General features: G+C 44.6%; 2 protein-coding genes across 7 annotated transcripts in view; one reads left to right on the top strand and one right to left on the bottom strand.

Annotated features, from left to right (window-relative positions):
- Nucleotides 1-9,003, bottom strand: part of acsl6 (acyl-CoA synthetase long chain family member 6) — a 28,746-nt gene extending 19,743 nt beyond the window's left edge. The window contains exons 1-4 of one of the 5 annotated variants that reach the window (XR_003052858.1): nucleotides 8,011-8,120; nucleotides 7,915-7,945; nucleotides 7,785-7,831; nucleotides 6,427-6,700 (exon numbers count right to left, since the gene is read on the bottom strand). Coding sequence is in view for 1 of the 5 variants with exons in the window: in XM_025065537.1 (XP_024921305.1) it covers nucleotides 6,427-6,472 (46 nt within the window). In the remaining 4 variants the exon portion in view is untranslated. Of the gene's footprint in view, nucleotides 1-6,426; nucleotides 6,701-7,784 lie in introns of all 5 variants that reach the window. The other 4 variants (XR_003052859.1, XR_003052860.1, XR_003052861.1 and 1 more) reach the window with 4 other exon arrangements.
- A 2,673-nt stretch (nucleotides 9,004-11,676) lies between these two features.
- irf1b (interferon regulatory factor 1b) overlaps nucleotides 11,677-13,320 on the top strand; it is a gene marked incomplete in the record, with an annotated part of 3,163 nt that continues 1,519 nt past the window's right edge. The window contains 6 exon segments of one of the 2 annotated variants that reach the window (XM_008332200.3): nucleotides 11,677-11,833; nucleotides 12,401-12,493; nucleotides 12,610-12,709; nucleotides 12,811-12,978; nucleotides 13,091-13,128; nucleotides 13,238-13,275. In XM_008332200.3, the coding sequence (XP_008330422.1) occupies nucleotides 12,407-12,493; nucleotides 12,610-12,709; nucleotides 12,811-12,978; nucleotides 13,091-13,128; nucleotides 13,238-13,275 (431 nt within the window). 2 annotated transcript variants of the gene reach the window in all.

The following is a 13,320-nucleotide window of genomic DNA, read 5'->3' as shown; positions in this document are numbered from 1 at the left end:
TAGACAACTTTCTCACACTCACTCACTCACTCACTCAGCTAGCTGAAAAGCTAGCCAGATCATAAACAAAACTGTAACCCAGCACACTACTACGTCAACTTCCTCCAAAACATAGCCTGATCTGACCTGTTGTATGGTGGTCATCTTTTGCAGGAACATGTTACATGCTTTTGATTAAAATTAAATAGAAATTCAGCAGCAGGCGACTGGCAGCTTGTGAGACACCAGACTCCAGGAGAGATGCAAAAAAGCCCGACTGATAACATTTTTTGTTGTTTTTGTTCCACTTCTTCCCATTGGCCTCTCCTTTATGACACAAAAGACACACAAGAAAAAGACAATTTCCATCTGCCTACTTCCACCTGAACTACTGTATGTACGTCATGTGAACAACATTTCCTTCACCATCTTGCCGGGTCAAGAAAGCGTCTGGATCAATTAGCTTAATCAGCTCAATGGGCCGTGACCCATTTTAGAGGCCGATTTCGAAACTGACAACATACCACGAGTACGAGTGCAATCAGTTGCCAGCCAATCAAAGGTGGAACTTGTACTGATCCTGACCCGATTGAATAAAACTGTGGAGCCACCGAGGCGGGTTAACAGCAACCCACGGGTTCCACTGGCGATGACGTGCGCACGTAAATCCATGTAACATGAGGCTAACTGTTCGTCAAATGTCTAACAATGAAATCAATCATCTGACAGAGAGTTAAAGAGTGAATTGGATTGGCCACCACATGTGATTGACAGCTGTAATTAATGCAGTTTAGCAGTTGGTGAACACCAACGTTGCCATGGCGACAGTCATTGACCTTGACCCCTGACATGCTCCTGTCCGCCCACTGTATTATTAATTATTATTACAATTCACTTTGATGCCAATCTGCTAACTGCCACAAACTGATACACAACTTAAATATTCAATGTAAGAAAATTCACCAGGTGGCACTTTTGCCCAGAGGCAATGTCTCTGTCATTGGTGTTGAACCCCAGGGTTCACCTCCTGGGCAAGATCGAATCCTGGTTAGGGAGGTTGGTACCTTCCAGTGGACTCACCACCTGCAGGAAGGTTCAGGGGGGTTGGTACGGTGCAGTGTGATTTGGGGGGCGACTGTTGCCCCCGCGACCCAGTAACGGATAAGCGGATGAAAATCGATGGATGGATGGATGGAATTTTCACCGGACGATCACAACTTTTAAACCTTCGGCCGAATAGTTATTTTCCCTTTTGTCGTCTATATTTGAAAGGTACAGACTTAAACTGTGTGTCTCTGCCAATACTGCGTTCCTTCTAGACATTAAGGGCCTACTGTCAGAGAGATCAATATTTACTGTTCAATTTATAATTTATGGAAACAATAAAATATTAATCTCAAGTCAGATAAGTCCTCATCCCTTACTCTTACTTTTGTCCTATGGTAACCCAAGTACATCGCCTGAGACACAGGGTCAAGCCCCTCCCCCCCGCAACCCTCCTTCCTTCAGTCTTCTCCAAAGGCTGTTGTCTCAGCTGCAGAAGAAGAACAGCAGGGATGACCTTTGTCATAATGAGAACTTAGTGACCTCTGCATTTAACATGTGAAATGACAAGTACATGACACCATTAATACTGAGTGAGTATTGCCGCTCCTGCAGGGGGAAAAAAACTGCAGCATTAACAGCTCGGGCAATTAGCTAATGGGTCTTCTAAATGACTTCACAGTTAACTGGTGTCTGTGGTCGTTAATATGGACTTCAGCTGTAGGTCCGCTGTGCACAGGAGATGCTTTAACTATTGACAGAAGACGCATTGGCATATGAGCAGCAGCAAATAGACCTGATGATCAGAGAAGAGGTGTTAAATTAACAACGGCGTTTTTTCTTTCCTCTTATCCCCAACCCTCAGTTTGACACCATGCACCGTTTTACAAATGTGTTCTCTTTGAATGTCTGTGAACTAAGCAGCGGTATGAAGATCCACTGGGACAGATCATCTTTCTGAAGCCACTTAATAAAAAGCTTTCGGTTGCTAATTTACTGGGACTTCACCACAGATATTCAGCGATACCATCTGTGATAACGTGTGGGTGCAATGCTCGAAAATGGAAATAAAGAATGGAAATGACAACGGAATTTTGGTTCCGGGGCCACATACAGCCTGATCAGATGCCAAGTACAATCACAACATAATCACCTATGAATAACAACAAGTTCATGTTTCCCCCCTTTGTTTTCCTGCAAATAAGTACAAATATATTAGAAAATATTCATATTTAAAGAAATAAAATTGGACAAAACATCGAAGTGTTTTCACTTTCAAAATTCATCTAGTGGGCCGGATTGAACCCCCTAGCGGGCTGTTTGTGGCCTGCGAGCCGTATGTTTGACATCCCTGATACAGATGTTAAAAAGTTGCAAATAAAGAGAATTTGGGTTTGTGAGAAAATGTTCTAAAACGTGCACAAAAATCGACTCGAAATCAACATTTGAGTCTAAATTTTGGACATGAACGGAATTTTTGCATTTTTGCCTAAGCATTATTCAAAATAACCCAGCTGTTTAAAGAACATGCTGTATTATAAGCAATACATTAGCACTGAAAATGAACTCATCACAAGTGAATGTCTTTACAGCCCAATATTGTGGATTCTAGCTTATGTAGAATATATTTATTTAAGAAAATAATAATAATAACACCAGAACAGGATTCCTACAGCAACGTTTCTCCTTTTTGTGCAGACACAGCATGACAGCCTGTAAAAAGCCCTTCAACTGCTTCTGTGACCCCAGAGGCTTAAAGTAGTGCAAAGGCAACCTTAAGTCCCGCCCCATCGGCCCATCCGAGGAACGTCACAAATGATTAGAGTCCAGCCCGGAAAGATTATACCCTATTAGCACAGAGACAGATGACCAGTGGTAACCTCACTACTGCTTTCAATTTAAGGACACTGTATTTGGGGCTTTCATTCAATTTCATGTATATTTTTTACAATAATCTTTGCTTCTTTGTTGTCATCCTTCTATGGTTTTATTACCCCAGCACATCACTTGAAAACTATCAACCTTCTCCACTGCTATAAAAAGCATCTCTTCATCACTTGTCGTTACTAGGGAACAACATTTCAGCCACCGACACGCTACGGCTCTCACAATCATGCACAAACCACTGATGGTGGTGTCATTGATAAAATAAATCACACAAGCTGTCGGAAATGCACCGTGCTTTAACTGGTGAAAAGACGCAAAATTCAAGAGAGAGTAAACGCAGTACAGTTCGGTGAAAGGCTGGTGGGAGGCAAATCAGACAGCATTGTACAGCAGATGGGTCAAAGCAGCTGTGGTCTAGGAAGGCAGCACTCACAAAGGCGTCAGAGGCGGCCCGGCGAGCCAGAGTGGTGTGTCTGTGTGTGTAGGTGTGGAGTGACTCAAAAGCCCTTAGGCAGGATATCGCATCACCTCATCACTGCAATCTACCGATTACCTTCCCCTCCGCTGTTAAGCTGAGGTAAGCAATAGGAGAAGCGTTTGGGCCAAGCTTGAGCCTGAGTGGCCACCGTATCACACCACTATCAGCGCGACAGACGTTAGGCAGACGCTCACCACACCCACTCTGACTCCCTCCCTCCCTCCCTCCCTCCCTCCCTCCCTCCCTCCCTCCCTCCCTCCCTCCCTCCCTCCCTCCCTCCCTCCCTCCCTCCCTCCCTCCCTCCCTCCCTCCCTCCCTCCCTCCCTCCCTCCCTCCCTCCCTCCCTCCCTCCCTCCCTCCCTCCCTCCCTCCCTCCCTCCCTCCCTCCCTCCCTCCCTCCCTCCCTCCCTCCCTCCCTCCCTCCCTCCCTCCCTCCCTCCCTCCCTCCCTCCCTCCCTCCCTCCCTCCCTCCCTCCCTCCCTCCCTCCCTCCCTCCCTCCCTCCCTCCCTCCCTCCCTCCCTCCCTCCCTCCCTCCCTCCCTCCCTCCCTCCCTCCCTCCCTCCCTCCCTCCCTCCCTCCCTCCCTCCCTCCCTCCCTCCCTCCCTCCCTCCCTCCCTCCCTCCCTCCCTCCCTCCCTCCCTCCCTCCCTCCCTCCCTCCCTCCCTCCCTCCCTCCCTCCCTCCCTCCCTCCCTCCCTCCCTCCCTCCCTCCCTCCCTCCCTCCCTCCCTCCCTCCCTCCCTCCCTCCCTCCCTCCCTCCCTCCCTCCCTCCCTCCCTCCCTCCCTCCCTCCCTCCCTCCCTCCCTCCCTCCCTCCCTCCCTCCCTCCCTCCCTCCCTCCCTCCCTCCCTCCCTCCCTCCCTCCCTCCCTCCCTCCCTCCCTCCCTCCCTCCCTCCCTCCCTCCCTCCCTCCCTCCCTCCCTCCCTCCCTCCCTCCCTCCCTCCCTCCCTCCCTCCCTCCCTCCCTCCCTCCCTCCCTCCCTCCCTCCCTCCCTCCCTCCCTCCCTCCCTCCCTCCCTCCCTCCCTCCCTCCCTCCCTCCCTCCCTCCCTCCCTCCCTCCCTCCCTCCCTCCCTCCCTCCCTCCCTCCCTCCCTCCCTCCCTCCCTCCCTCCCTCCCTCCCTCCCTCCCTCCCTCCCTCCCTCCCTCCCTCCCTCCCTCCCTCCCTCCCTCCCTCCCTCCCTCCCTCCCTCCCTCCCTCCCTCCCTCCCTCCCTCCCTCCCTCCCTCCCTCCCTCCCTCCCTCCCTCCCTCCCTCCCTCCCTCCCTCCCTCCCTCCCTCCATGCACCCACCCACTCATACATACACACACACATATACAGGCTCCTTTCTCTTTTCACCTGACTTCATCACCTATTTCTACTTCTGCTCTTCTTATAACCTTCACATTATGTTCATTTATATATTATATATTTTTTAACCACATATTATTTAACTGTTTGTACAATAGACTGACTTTATATCTTCACATTTACATGTGGCTACTCCCTGCCGGATTTGACTACCAAATTAGGTGTTAAGGTGGATTCGACAATGGAAATATTATTCATAGTGTGACAATGTTAACTACATTACCATTACTGACCAGTACAGGATGTACTACATGCTGAACCAGCATAGAGACACTCATCTGCAGCTGCATGGTATGTAGGACTGAAAGCACCCAGGGCAGCTGACCTTACTGATTACACTTCGAGAGAACGGTATGTAGGCTGTGTGTAAAATGTTGCCTTTCACCAACACAATATGCCCTGTTACAGTCATTCATCACAAATGAAATGAAATCCTATGGTTAAAGTCCTGCTGCCACTAGACTTTGTTGCTGATCAATTCTGACTGCCTATACTAGCCATCATTAACTATGCAACACCTGCAACACTGTACCTGGCAAAAGTTAATATTCATGAGCCGACCAAACCCCCACCCCCACCTCCCGGCCCCCTGCTTGGCTTGTGGTCGTTCGTCACATAGCAACCATGCGGCGCAGCAGCAGCAGCTGTTGCTGAAAGCCTGCAGAACAAACCTTGAAACCAAAACCCTTTCTCCGCCTCTCACAGTGGCGCATTCAATTGTGTTCCATTACTGCTGTAAAACGCAGCCTTGGCAGATGCGTGTCGACGCCTGTAAAATCGCCTTGTAAGCCGGTGCTGGCGGCGGTGTCGCTTACAGCAGAGCACGGCGTGTTCTCCCGTTTGCCGGTAGGCCGCAGGACTTTCAGCACCACCTCTCTGTTGGACAGCTCCGGCCAATCAGCCGCGTTTTACACGAGGCGCGTCATCCTGCTCTTCCTCCCCCATCCTCCATCACTGAGGCATGGCGGAGGAACTGGAGGACATACTGTAGCAGGGAGAATGCAGAGTATTTGGGCATTATGGGAAATAAAATCCCCGAGGGTTTTTGCGCATTTAAAGTGAATACAGCGCAGCAGCTTATTGTGTAGAAAAAGACACACACAGCGTTGAAGGACGTGTGCGTTATAGTGGTTGCGATGAATGACGTGCGGCCGGTTGCTACGCACAATGTCACACGACCTTAGCATCAGGCCGGCCTCTGTTACATACGTTTGGCATTAAAGTCAGACAGGCATTTCCTTTTAGTACTTAAATTTGAATGAATTCATGAATGGATGAAAAATACAGTTTGAATCTGACTGCGAAAATGAACAAGTTCAGCCGCATGTTTGAACACTCAGGAGCCGATAAGAGGATGAACCAAGTAGAAATCGTTGCAAAATGTAGCTCCTCCAAAAAACGCTGGGCGTCATACATACAATTCATATGGCTTTTTCTCGTCTGCATCGTTTCGCAAATAAACTGTATTATTATATGAAATATGCACATGCACCAACAGCAGGACATTAGTACACGGAGGACCATCTCCGCCGACACCGCAGCCCTCGGTAAATAAAGCAAAGAAGCCGGTAATGAATGGCCCACAATGCGTCTAACTCCCTGGGACAGGTGCATCGCCCTTAAGCCGTAAACCAGCGCTCAATCCAGGAAGAGGATTGCATATAAAATATATATATATATTCACTCACCTAATATAATCCAGAGCGACCCAGAGACCAAAACGAATGCGAGCATTTCTTTATCATTGAGTCAGATGTCCCGGTGCAGGAGCGGCTCACAACCGCAGCATCTACTGCAGCAAGTTGCCGGCAATCCGGGAGATTAAGGGATGGAGGGAGGGAGGGAGGCAGAAGAGATGGAAGGAGGGGGGTGACACTGTATCTGCGACCACACACCACAGAGGGAGACCTATCTGAGTGGGGGCTGGCGGCGTCCTGCCGGGTTTAAATGTGCAGCTTTCGCCTGAAAAACATACGGAATGTGTTAACTAAAGAAACAGCCCTCTGAGGGGGGTCACTGAAGCATCCGCCATTCCACCTTCACCTAGTTGGCTGCTGACAGGCGACGGTGCACTGACCCACCAAGGTTATTGGGAATGATTATACATTGCTATTATAATTGATGTCATTTTTATTTGTAAACGTTTTATCAGAAAATTCCCAAGTGATTGTCCTTGGTATATTATCCTTAGAATATTTTTTTACACTGCATGATTATCAAAATAATGATAATAAAAAACCTTAACATAAGGTGAGGTGGCCCTTTAGAACATCACAATACAGCCTACACGTTACAGAGTTGACACAGGGTAATTTTGCATGAAGATCACGTGGTACAACAGGACACGCCCAATGAACTCGAGTAACCTTGAGATGGGCTGATAAGTGTCGGAGCGGATGAGGAGGGGAAGCTGACGTATAGGGACGTAGAAATTATACTGTATATAGGTATATTCTACAGTCTTACCCTTACATTTGTTACATTTCTTTTTTTTTTTGGACTTCGGTTGATTTTAACACGTTTTACAGTTCTGTAATAATGAATGACACGGATGTTTTCAGTCCAGCAATTCAAAGCAATAACGCAAGGTACAAATTTGACTTTCAAACATGCTCAAAATATCTTCACAAGAGCAACGCAACACAAACCTGGAAACACCGCTGCGCAGGTCTGTGTCTATGAAAAACAACATAAAACTGGGCATTCACCGTGATCGTCGAAGTTATATCGCAACTCTGTCACATTATATTTTGTTTTCTTTATTTTGAAAGTATATATTTTGACCTCTAACAACAGGGCCATGAAGTAAGTACATTTAAAAAAAATCAGTAGTTGCTAAAACGATCGTGCCACACCTCATTATCTTGCCCCAGTTTTGTTTGAATTTATATTACATTTAATGAACATTGATAATAATAGAAAAAAGGTCATGTCTACAGTTTTAATTGAAACTGAACACACTGTATTTTAAGAGAGGGCTCCACTAATTCTGCTGACATTCAACTTAATTTAAATTAGGCATTTAAAAAAATGTAAAGGTGTTCACCTTAAACGACCAGCTCCTCTTTGACGTCCTTAGACGTCAACTGCAGCCTGTAGACATAAAAATAGTCAACTTCTTTAGGTTTAACTGGTAAATGGAGGTTGTTCTTTAATCTTGCTTTGATCTAGTGTACCTGTGATGGCCTTTGATTGTCTTTTGTTCCACTAAAAACAAAAATGCATTAGAGCACTGTGGCTTCAACATTCTTACCTGGAGAACATCAACTTACCTTTATATCTTACAGAGCAGAGCGATCTAGAACCAACGGTTTCCAAATGATCTTAGCATCACTTTCTGTACATTCTTCTTCTGGTCCTTCTTGTACCTGGGATGTACACACTTAAAAACACAATTTCTTTTTTGGATTATTTTGGTGCTAACTCGTTTTAGACTGATATGATGCTACTCACATAGTTTGTTTTGATGGGTTTGAAGTCAGAAAAACAAGAAACACATAATAAGACATTTTCCCTAAAATGACGTAGGTACTTCTCTAAATTCAAAAAACAAAACACAGTCTTTTTCAAAACTAGACAAATTGCAAATAAAAAAAAAGTTTCTGCTGACAAGATAATGTTTATATTAGAGATAAAAAAAGCCAACAATAGTTATCCAAAAAGCTAGAAATGAGTCATTACATACAAGAATTAGAACCAGTAGGGGCTACAAGTGTAGCGTTGATAAAGACTACCGACCCAAAGTGTTGGACAGTTGCTGTTGAAATACACAAAGAATGTCAAAGTATATACATGTGATAATTAATTTACATTGGTAGACTAAAAACAGTGGTAAAATGTGTATACACAGTCGAAAGTCCAAAGGCTTATTATAAATAATAACACTATTTTCCTCTAGGCAAAAAACAAGGGATTTGATTTGATCCACGTGTCAAACTCAAAACTAGCCCACGGTGTAATTATATTTGGCCCGCGAGATCATATCAAATGTGTACTAGAGTGGGCCCACCAGTATATAGCACCTATATACTGACTGGATTTGTAGTATAAGCGGTGTATGAGCTATGTTATAGCGCATCATTTTTAAAAAAAAAATTAAATTTTGGCCTGTGAAGAAAAGATTGACATTAAAAAGGATCTCGAAAAAATGATTTCAAATTTAATTTCTGTGTTGTGTTTATAATGTAAAGCTTTGGTTGTTCCAGATTGAGTGTTTACACAAAACTAAAGTTTGTTTCCATATGAAACAATTCTACATTACAGATCTGGAGAGACAGGAAAACATGCCAATTCTACATTACAGATCTGGAGAGACGGGAAAACATGCACAACTGCCATCACTTTTTCAATAAATATTAAGTTTGGATGGTGACCTGGTCCCAGTTTTTAATTTTGGCCCACTGTGAGTTTGAGTTTGACACCCCTGGTCCAGAGAAAGAGGGGAAACAACAACACCTTGTCTTCTGTCAAACCCTGACGTTTCCGTCTTATTCTTTAAGGTAGCAAGTAGTGAAAACTTTCAAATCTTTAGGTGTACGTAGATTAGACAAAAAAAAAAAAAAATAGAGTAGAGCCGACCACCTGGCTAATATTGTACTAGCCTCAAGCCCCGCACGAACAAGGCATGGACTCCACTAGATCTTTGGAGGTGTTCAGGAAGATCCACAGTAACCTGCGTTTTCCATTGGATTTGCTGTCAAGCACAAATGTGAACAAATGACTGGTTGACCTTGGAGGGCCAATCAAGATCTATAATTCTCAGTGGAGTTGTGCTCAGTGATCAGCCCAGTGCATTATCCTGCAAAAAAAAAAACAGAACAAAAAACAGCTAAATGGGAGATGATGTAACAAAATGTAACAACACTTAATCCTCCATTATGACATGACAAAATCTTGGGTAATGGGTAAAATGCAGCGATCACATTTGGTTGCGTAAAATGTCGTGCTGCGTCACAGTGACAACTACTTCACTTTCATCCAATTTTCCTACGTCTAATGGAGTACTCTATGGTACCGTGTTGCCTTCAGGTAAGAAGTCATATTTGGTTTGTCACATTTTGACAATGCAACTCTTTTTGCAGACTTTTTCGGAGTCAACGCCCTAATTTTGTGATCGGTTAAACTAATTGAAGAACCAATAACATCAATTTAACAATGTCTCTCAGGGAATCTGTTGTCGAAAACTGCTAATGTTACCTTGAATAACAATGACATAATGGTATTTTGGTGTGTATTTAGGTTTATATAAAGATAAATATTTGCTGTGGGGCTAATAGTTGTCCTGTTGGGCACATTTCAAAACAGGTAATTACCTCTTTTTTTTCCTCCCGCTTTTCACATAGAACATTCGGGAGCGAGCCTGTACAGCTTCCACCACGTTGGGAAAACGAGAGGATATTCCCCTACAAATCCAGATTTCTACCTCAGATGGGAAAACCCACAGGTTGACGGCGGGTAAAAAACTCCACAGGAAAACTCCCTTACACTTCTCTTAGCCAGGCACGCGCTCCGCGAGGGGACGCGGCACCGCGCATCGGGAAGCCCCATAAATAGACCGATGACGCGGCGCACAGCAGTTTTCCCACGTTCATTTGTCGTTTGTAGACTGTCCAAACTAATATTCATGACGTTTCTGACGTTTCGCTGTTCCAACCAAACAAAACCATCCCTGCTGTGTGTGTGTTTGTATATATATACATATATATATATATATATATATACCCTTTATGTTTATCCTCCAATTGAACCACGTGTGCAATTGCTGTGATATCAAGCCAATTGTCTATTCAGGGATGTATTATCAAAGAGCACCGTGTTCTAATGACGTCACCAGGTGGCGGGAAAAAGCCAAAGTGCGGAGTTATTCCTTGCCCTGTATCGTGGTACTGTTGTTGCTGTATATAAAACGACCAAATTCCTAACTTCGCTCATCCTCACTCAACACGTTATACTTTTAAAACACGGAAATGGTCATGTACGCTCTAAGTTTCTGTTGCTGGTGCGAAACGCGATGCTGTGCTACCTTCTGTGTACTTCACCAATGCAAACGTGTAATGATAATAATACAAACAACAATAAAAACTCCACCCTTGCTGCAGCTGCTGTGGTGGCTCTTGTGTATTTTTCTGGTGATGTTCACTTCACTCATGTGACCTACTTTTGCAGTCTACCCAACACCGCCTTCTATCGGTGACTGAAAATTACTGCGCCATTTCTTGTAAATGCTCCATTTCTCTGATAAGTTTCATTTTATATCAAAGGGCAGGTCCGGTGCAGGGTGATCGTGCCTGGCTCTGAGCGCAGCAAGAATGCGAGACGATTGCCAGCGTGTGACAGTGTGTGACTGCTCTCCATTTATATGCAAATTAATGTTTAAACAAACAAACAAAAAACTAAACTCGTTCACATTAAAACGATATAATAATAATAATAATTGTGCACAAATATTTCCACTTTATAATCAGTATCTCGTTATTCTAATTCAAAACCTCACAAACACAGCATGAGCAATGTGAGACATATCCGGCAATTTCTGCGGTGTGGATGTATGATATGCACAATAAAAACAAAGCGAACTTAAAGCGTAAGAGTCAGGGTCGTCTACGTGCACCAAACACTTGTATACAACCTGTATTGACATTAACTTCCTCCCTGCTCTCAGCAACGTGACTTCTCGGAAATGCTCCTCTTGCAGTAAAGCGGCACAGATGCGCATGTGCGCCGCACACTGTAAAAAATAATAAGATTTTAAACACTGTTTAAAATCTTATTATTTTTACTTCTAGGCATTTTTTGGGACAAAACAACAAACTGTCATGACTAAAACTGTATTGTTTGAGAACCTGGGAGTTACTTTAGTGTAGGTCAAGGATGTTATTGTGCACAACGCTGCGTCCGCGTGCACTTTTTACAGTGTTACGCGCCCCGACAACGCTCCACCCGGGGAAAACCCGCCGTAGAAAACAGTATAAAAACAGAGCTGCGTAGATATCACTTCAGTCTTCAAATAGACAGACCAAAGACCGAGAGAGGAATACATCAAACCCCTTTGATTACCTTCTGTGCCGATTCTCCAAAGGACAGAAAACCAAGCATGTAAGTGCCTGGATAATAACTATTATTATTATTATTACTACTATTATTATAAAGCTACTTGTGTTGCATTACTAAGAAGTATCGATTTGTTTTTTTATTGTAAATTATTTTTTTGTAATTTTTTGATCCATAGGTCAAAAAAAACACATTTGATCCATAGGTTTATTACTTCACATGCGGATGCACACCATGCTTAAAACTTAGTGCGCAGTGATCGTGTTATGTATGGATGTGGAGGGCGGCACAGACTACACAGACACAGACACAATTGCATTACGGAGACTGTTATTTTAAAGAAAATGCGCGCGCTGCGTTTTAATAACGCAGCGGTGTCTTCTCCGAGCGCGTTGGAGACTTTAGCTGAAAATGTCTCGAATCTGACGAACGGTTAAGGTTCTTTTGTTTTGTATTATTCAAGCCTCCCTCACTGTTTGCAGTTAGTTGTTAACTGCCTCAGTTGTCATGATGCCACACGCCTCCCTGCACGCACACACACACACACACACACACTCACACTCACATTCCCCGTTTGTCTAAACCGTTTCCTTCACTCCTCCGACTGTTTAGACAAACATGCCTGTAACAAGAATGAGGATGAGGCCATGGCTGGAGAAGATGATCGACTCCAAATGCATCAGTGGTCTGACATGGATGGACAAGGTGAGATTATCATTTACACAAAATAATAATAATAATAAAAACACACCGCTCAGAACACGCAGTTAAAGTCAGTTTCATGCATGATTTCTCAAACTTTTTTTTTTTTAATTTTCCAGGAGAGGACCATGTTCTCCATCCCATGGAAGCATGCAGCTCGACACGGCTGGGAGATGGACAAAGATGCCTGTCTTTTCAAAAAGTGGGCCATTCACACAGGTGAGACGTCTACACGCACACAGCTGCAAATAAGAACTATTCCTCTGTTTTGGATTGAAATGTTTTAGTATTTAGCAACTAAAAGAAAATCCCTCACTCAGGAAAATACATTGAGGGTCAGGCCTGCGACCCCAAGACATGGAAAGCCAACTTCCGCTGCGCAATGAACTCGCTACCTGACATTGAGGAGGTGAAAGACAAGAGCGTCAACAAAGGCCAACAAGCCATGCGTATCTTCAGGATGCTGCCTGTTTCTGGGAAATCTCGAGGTGAGGAAAAGAGGAGAGAGGAGTTTCATTTCCATGGCCTTTTATATCGTTTCCCACGTGAAGTGCACTTGACGTTACAATTAAAAAAAACGTCTGCATGTCTTTTTCACAGATAGACGAAGAAAAGCAAAGGTAAAGCTGAGCAAGAAGGTAAATACTTCAGATGAAGCCAGCATTCATTCGGTGGCCGTGTTGCACAGTCGCCAGTTGTTTTTGTTGAGGAAACTTCCTGAATCTCCACCGTCATTGTTCTCTGCAGAACTCCACTGACAAGACGGAGGAAGACACAGACTACAGAGTCACCTAGTCCCCATGGAGGCCGTCGTCACCCGAAGTGCCTGC

Source organism: Cynoglossus semilaevis, chromosome 19 (assembly GCF_000523025.1).
Source record: "Cynoglossus semilaevis isolate Cse_v1.0 chromosome 19, Cse_v1.0, whole genome shotgun sequence".
Taxonomy (NCBI): Eukaryota; Metazoa; Chordata; class Actinopteri; order Pleuronectiformes; family Cynoglossidae; genus Cynoglossus; species Cynoglossus semilaevis.
Note: the sequence above shows the minus strand (reverse complement) of the source record. Positions and strands in the feature narration are given on the sequence as shown.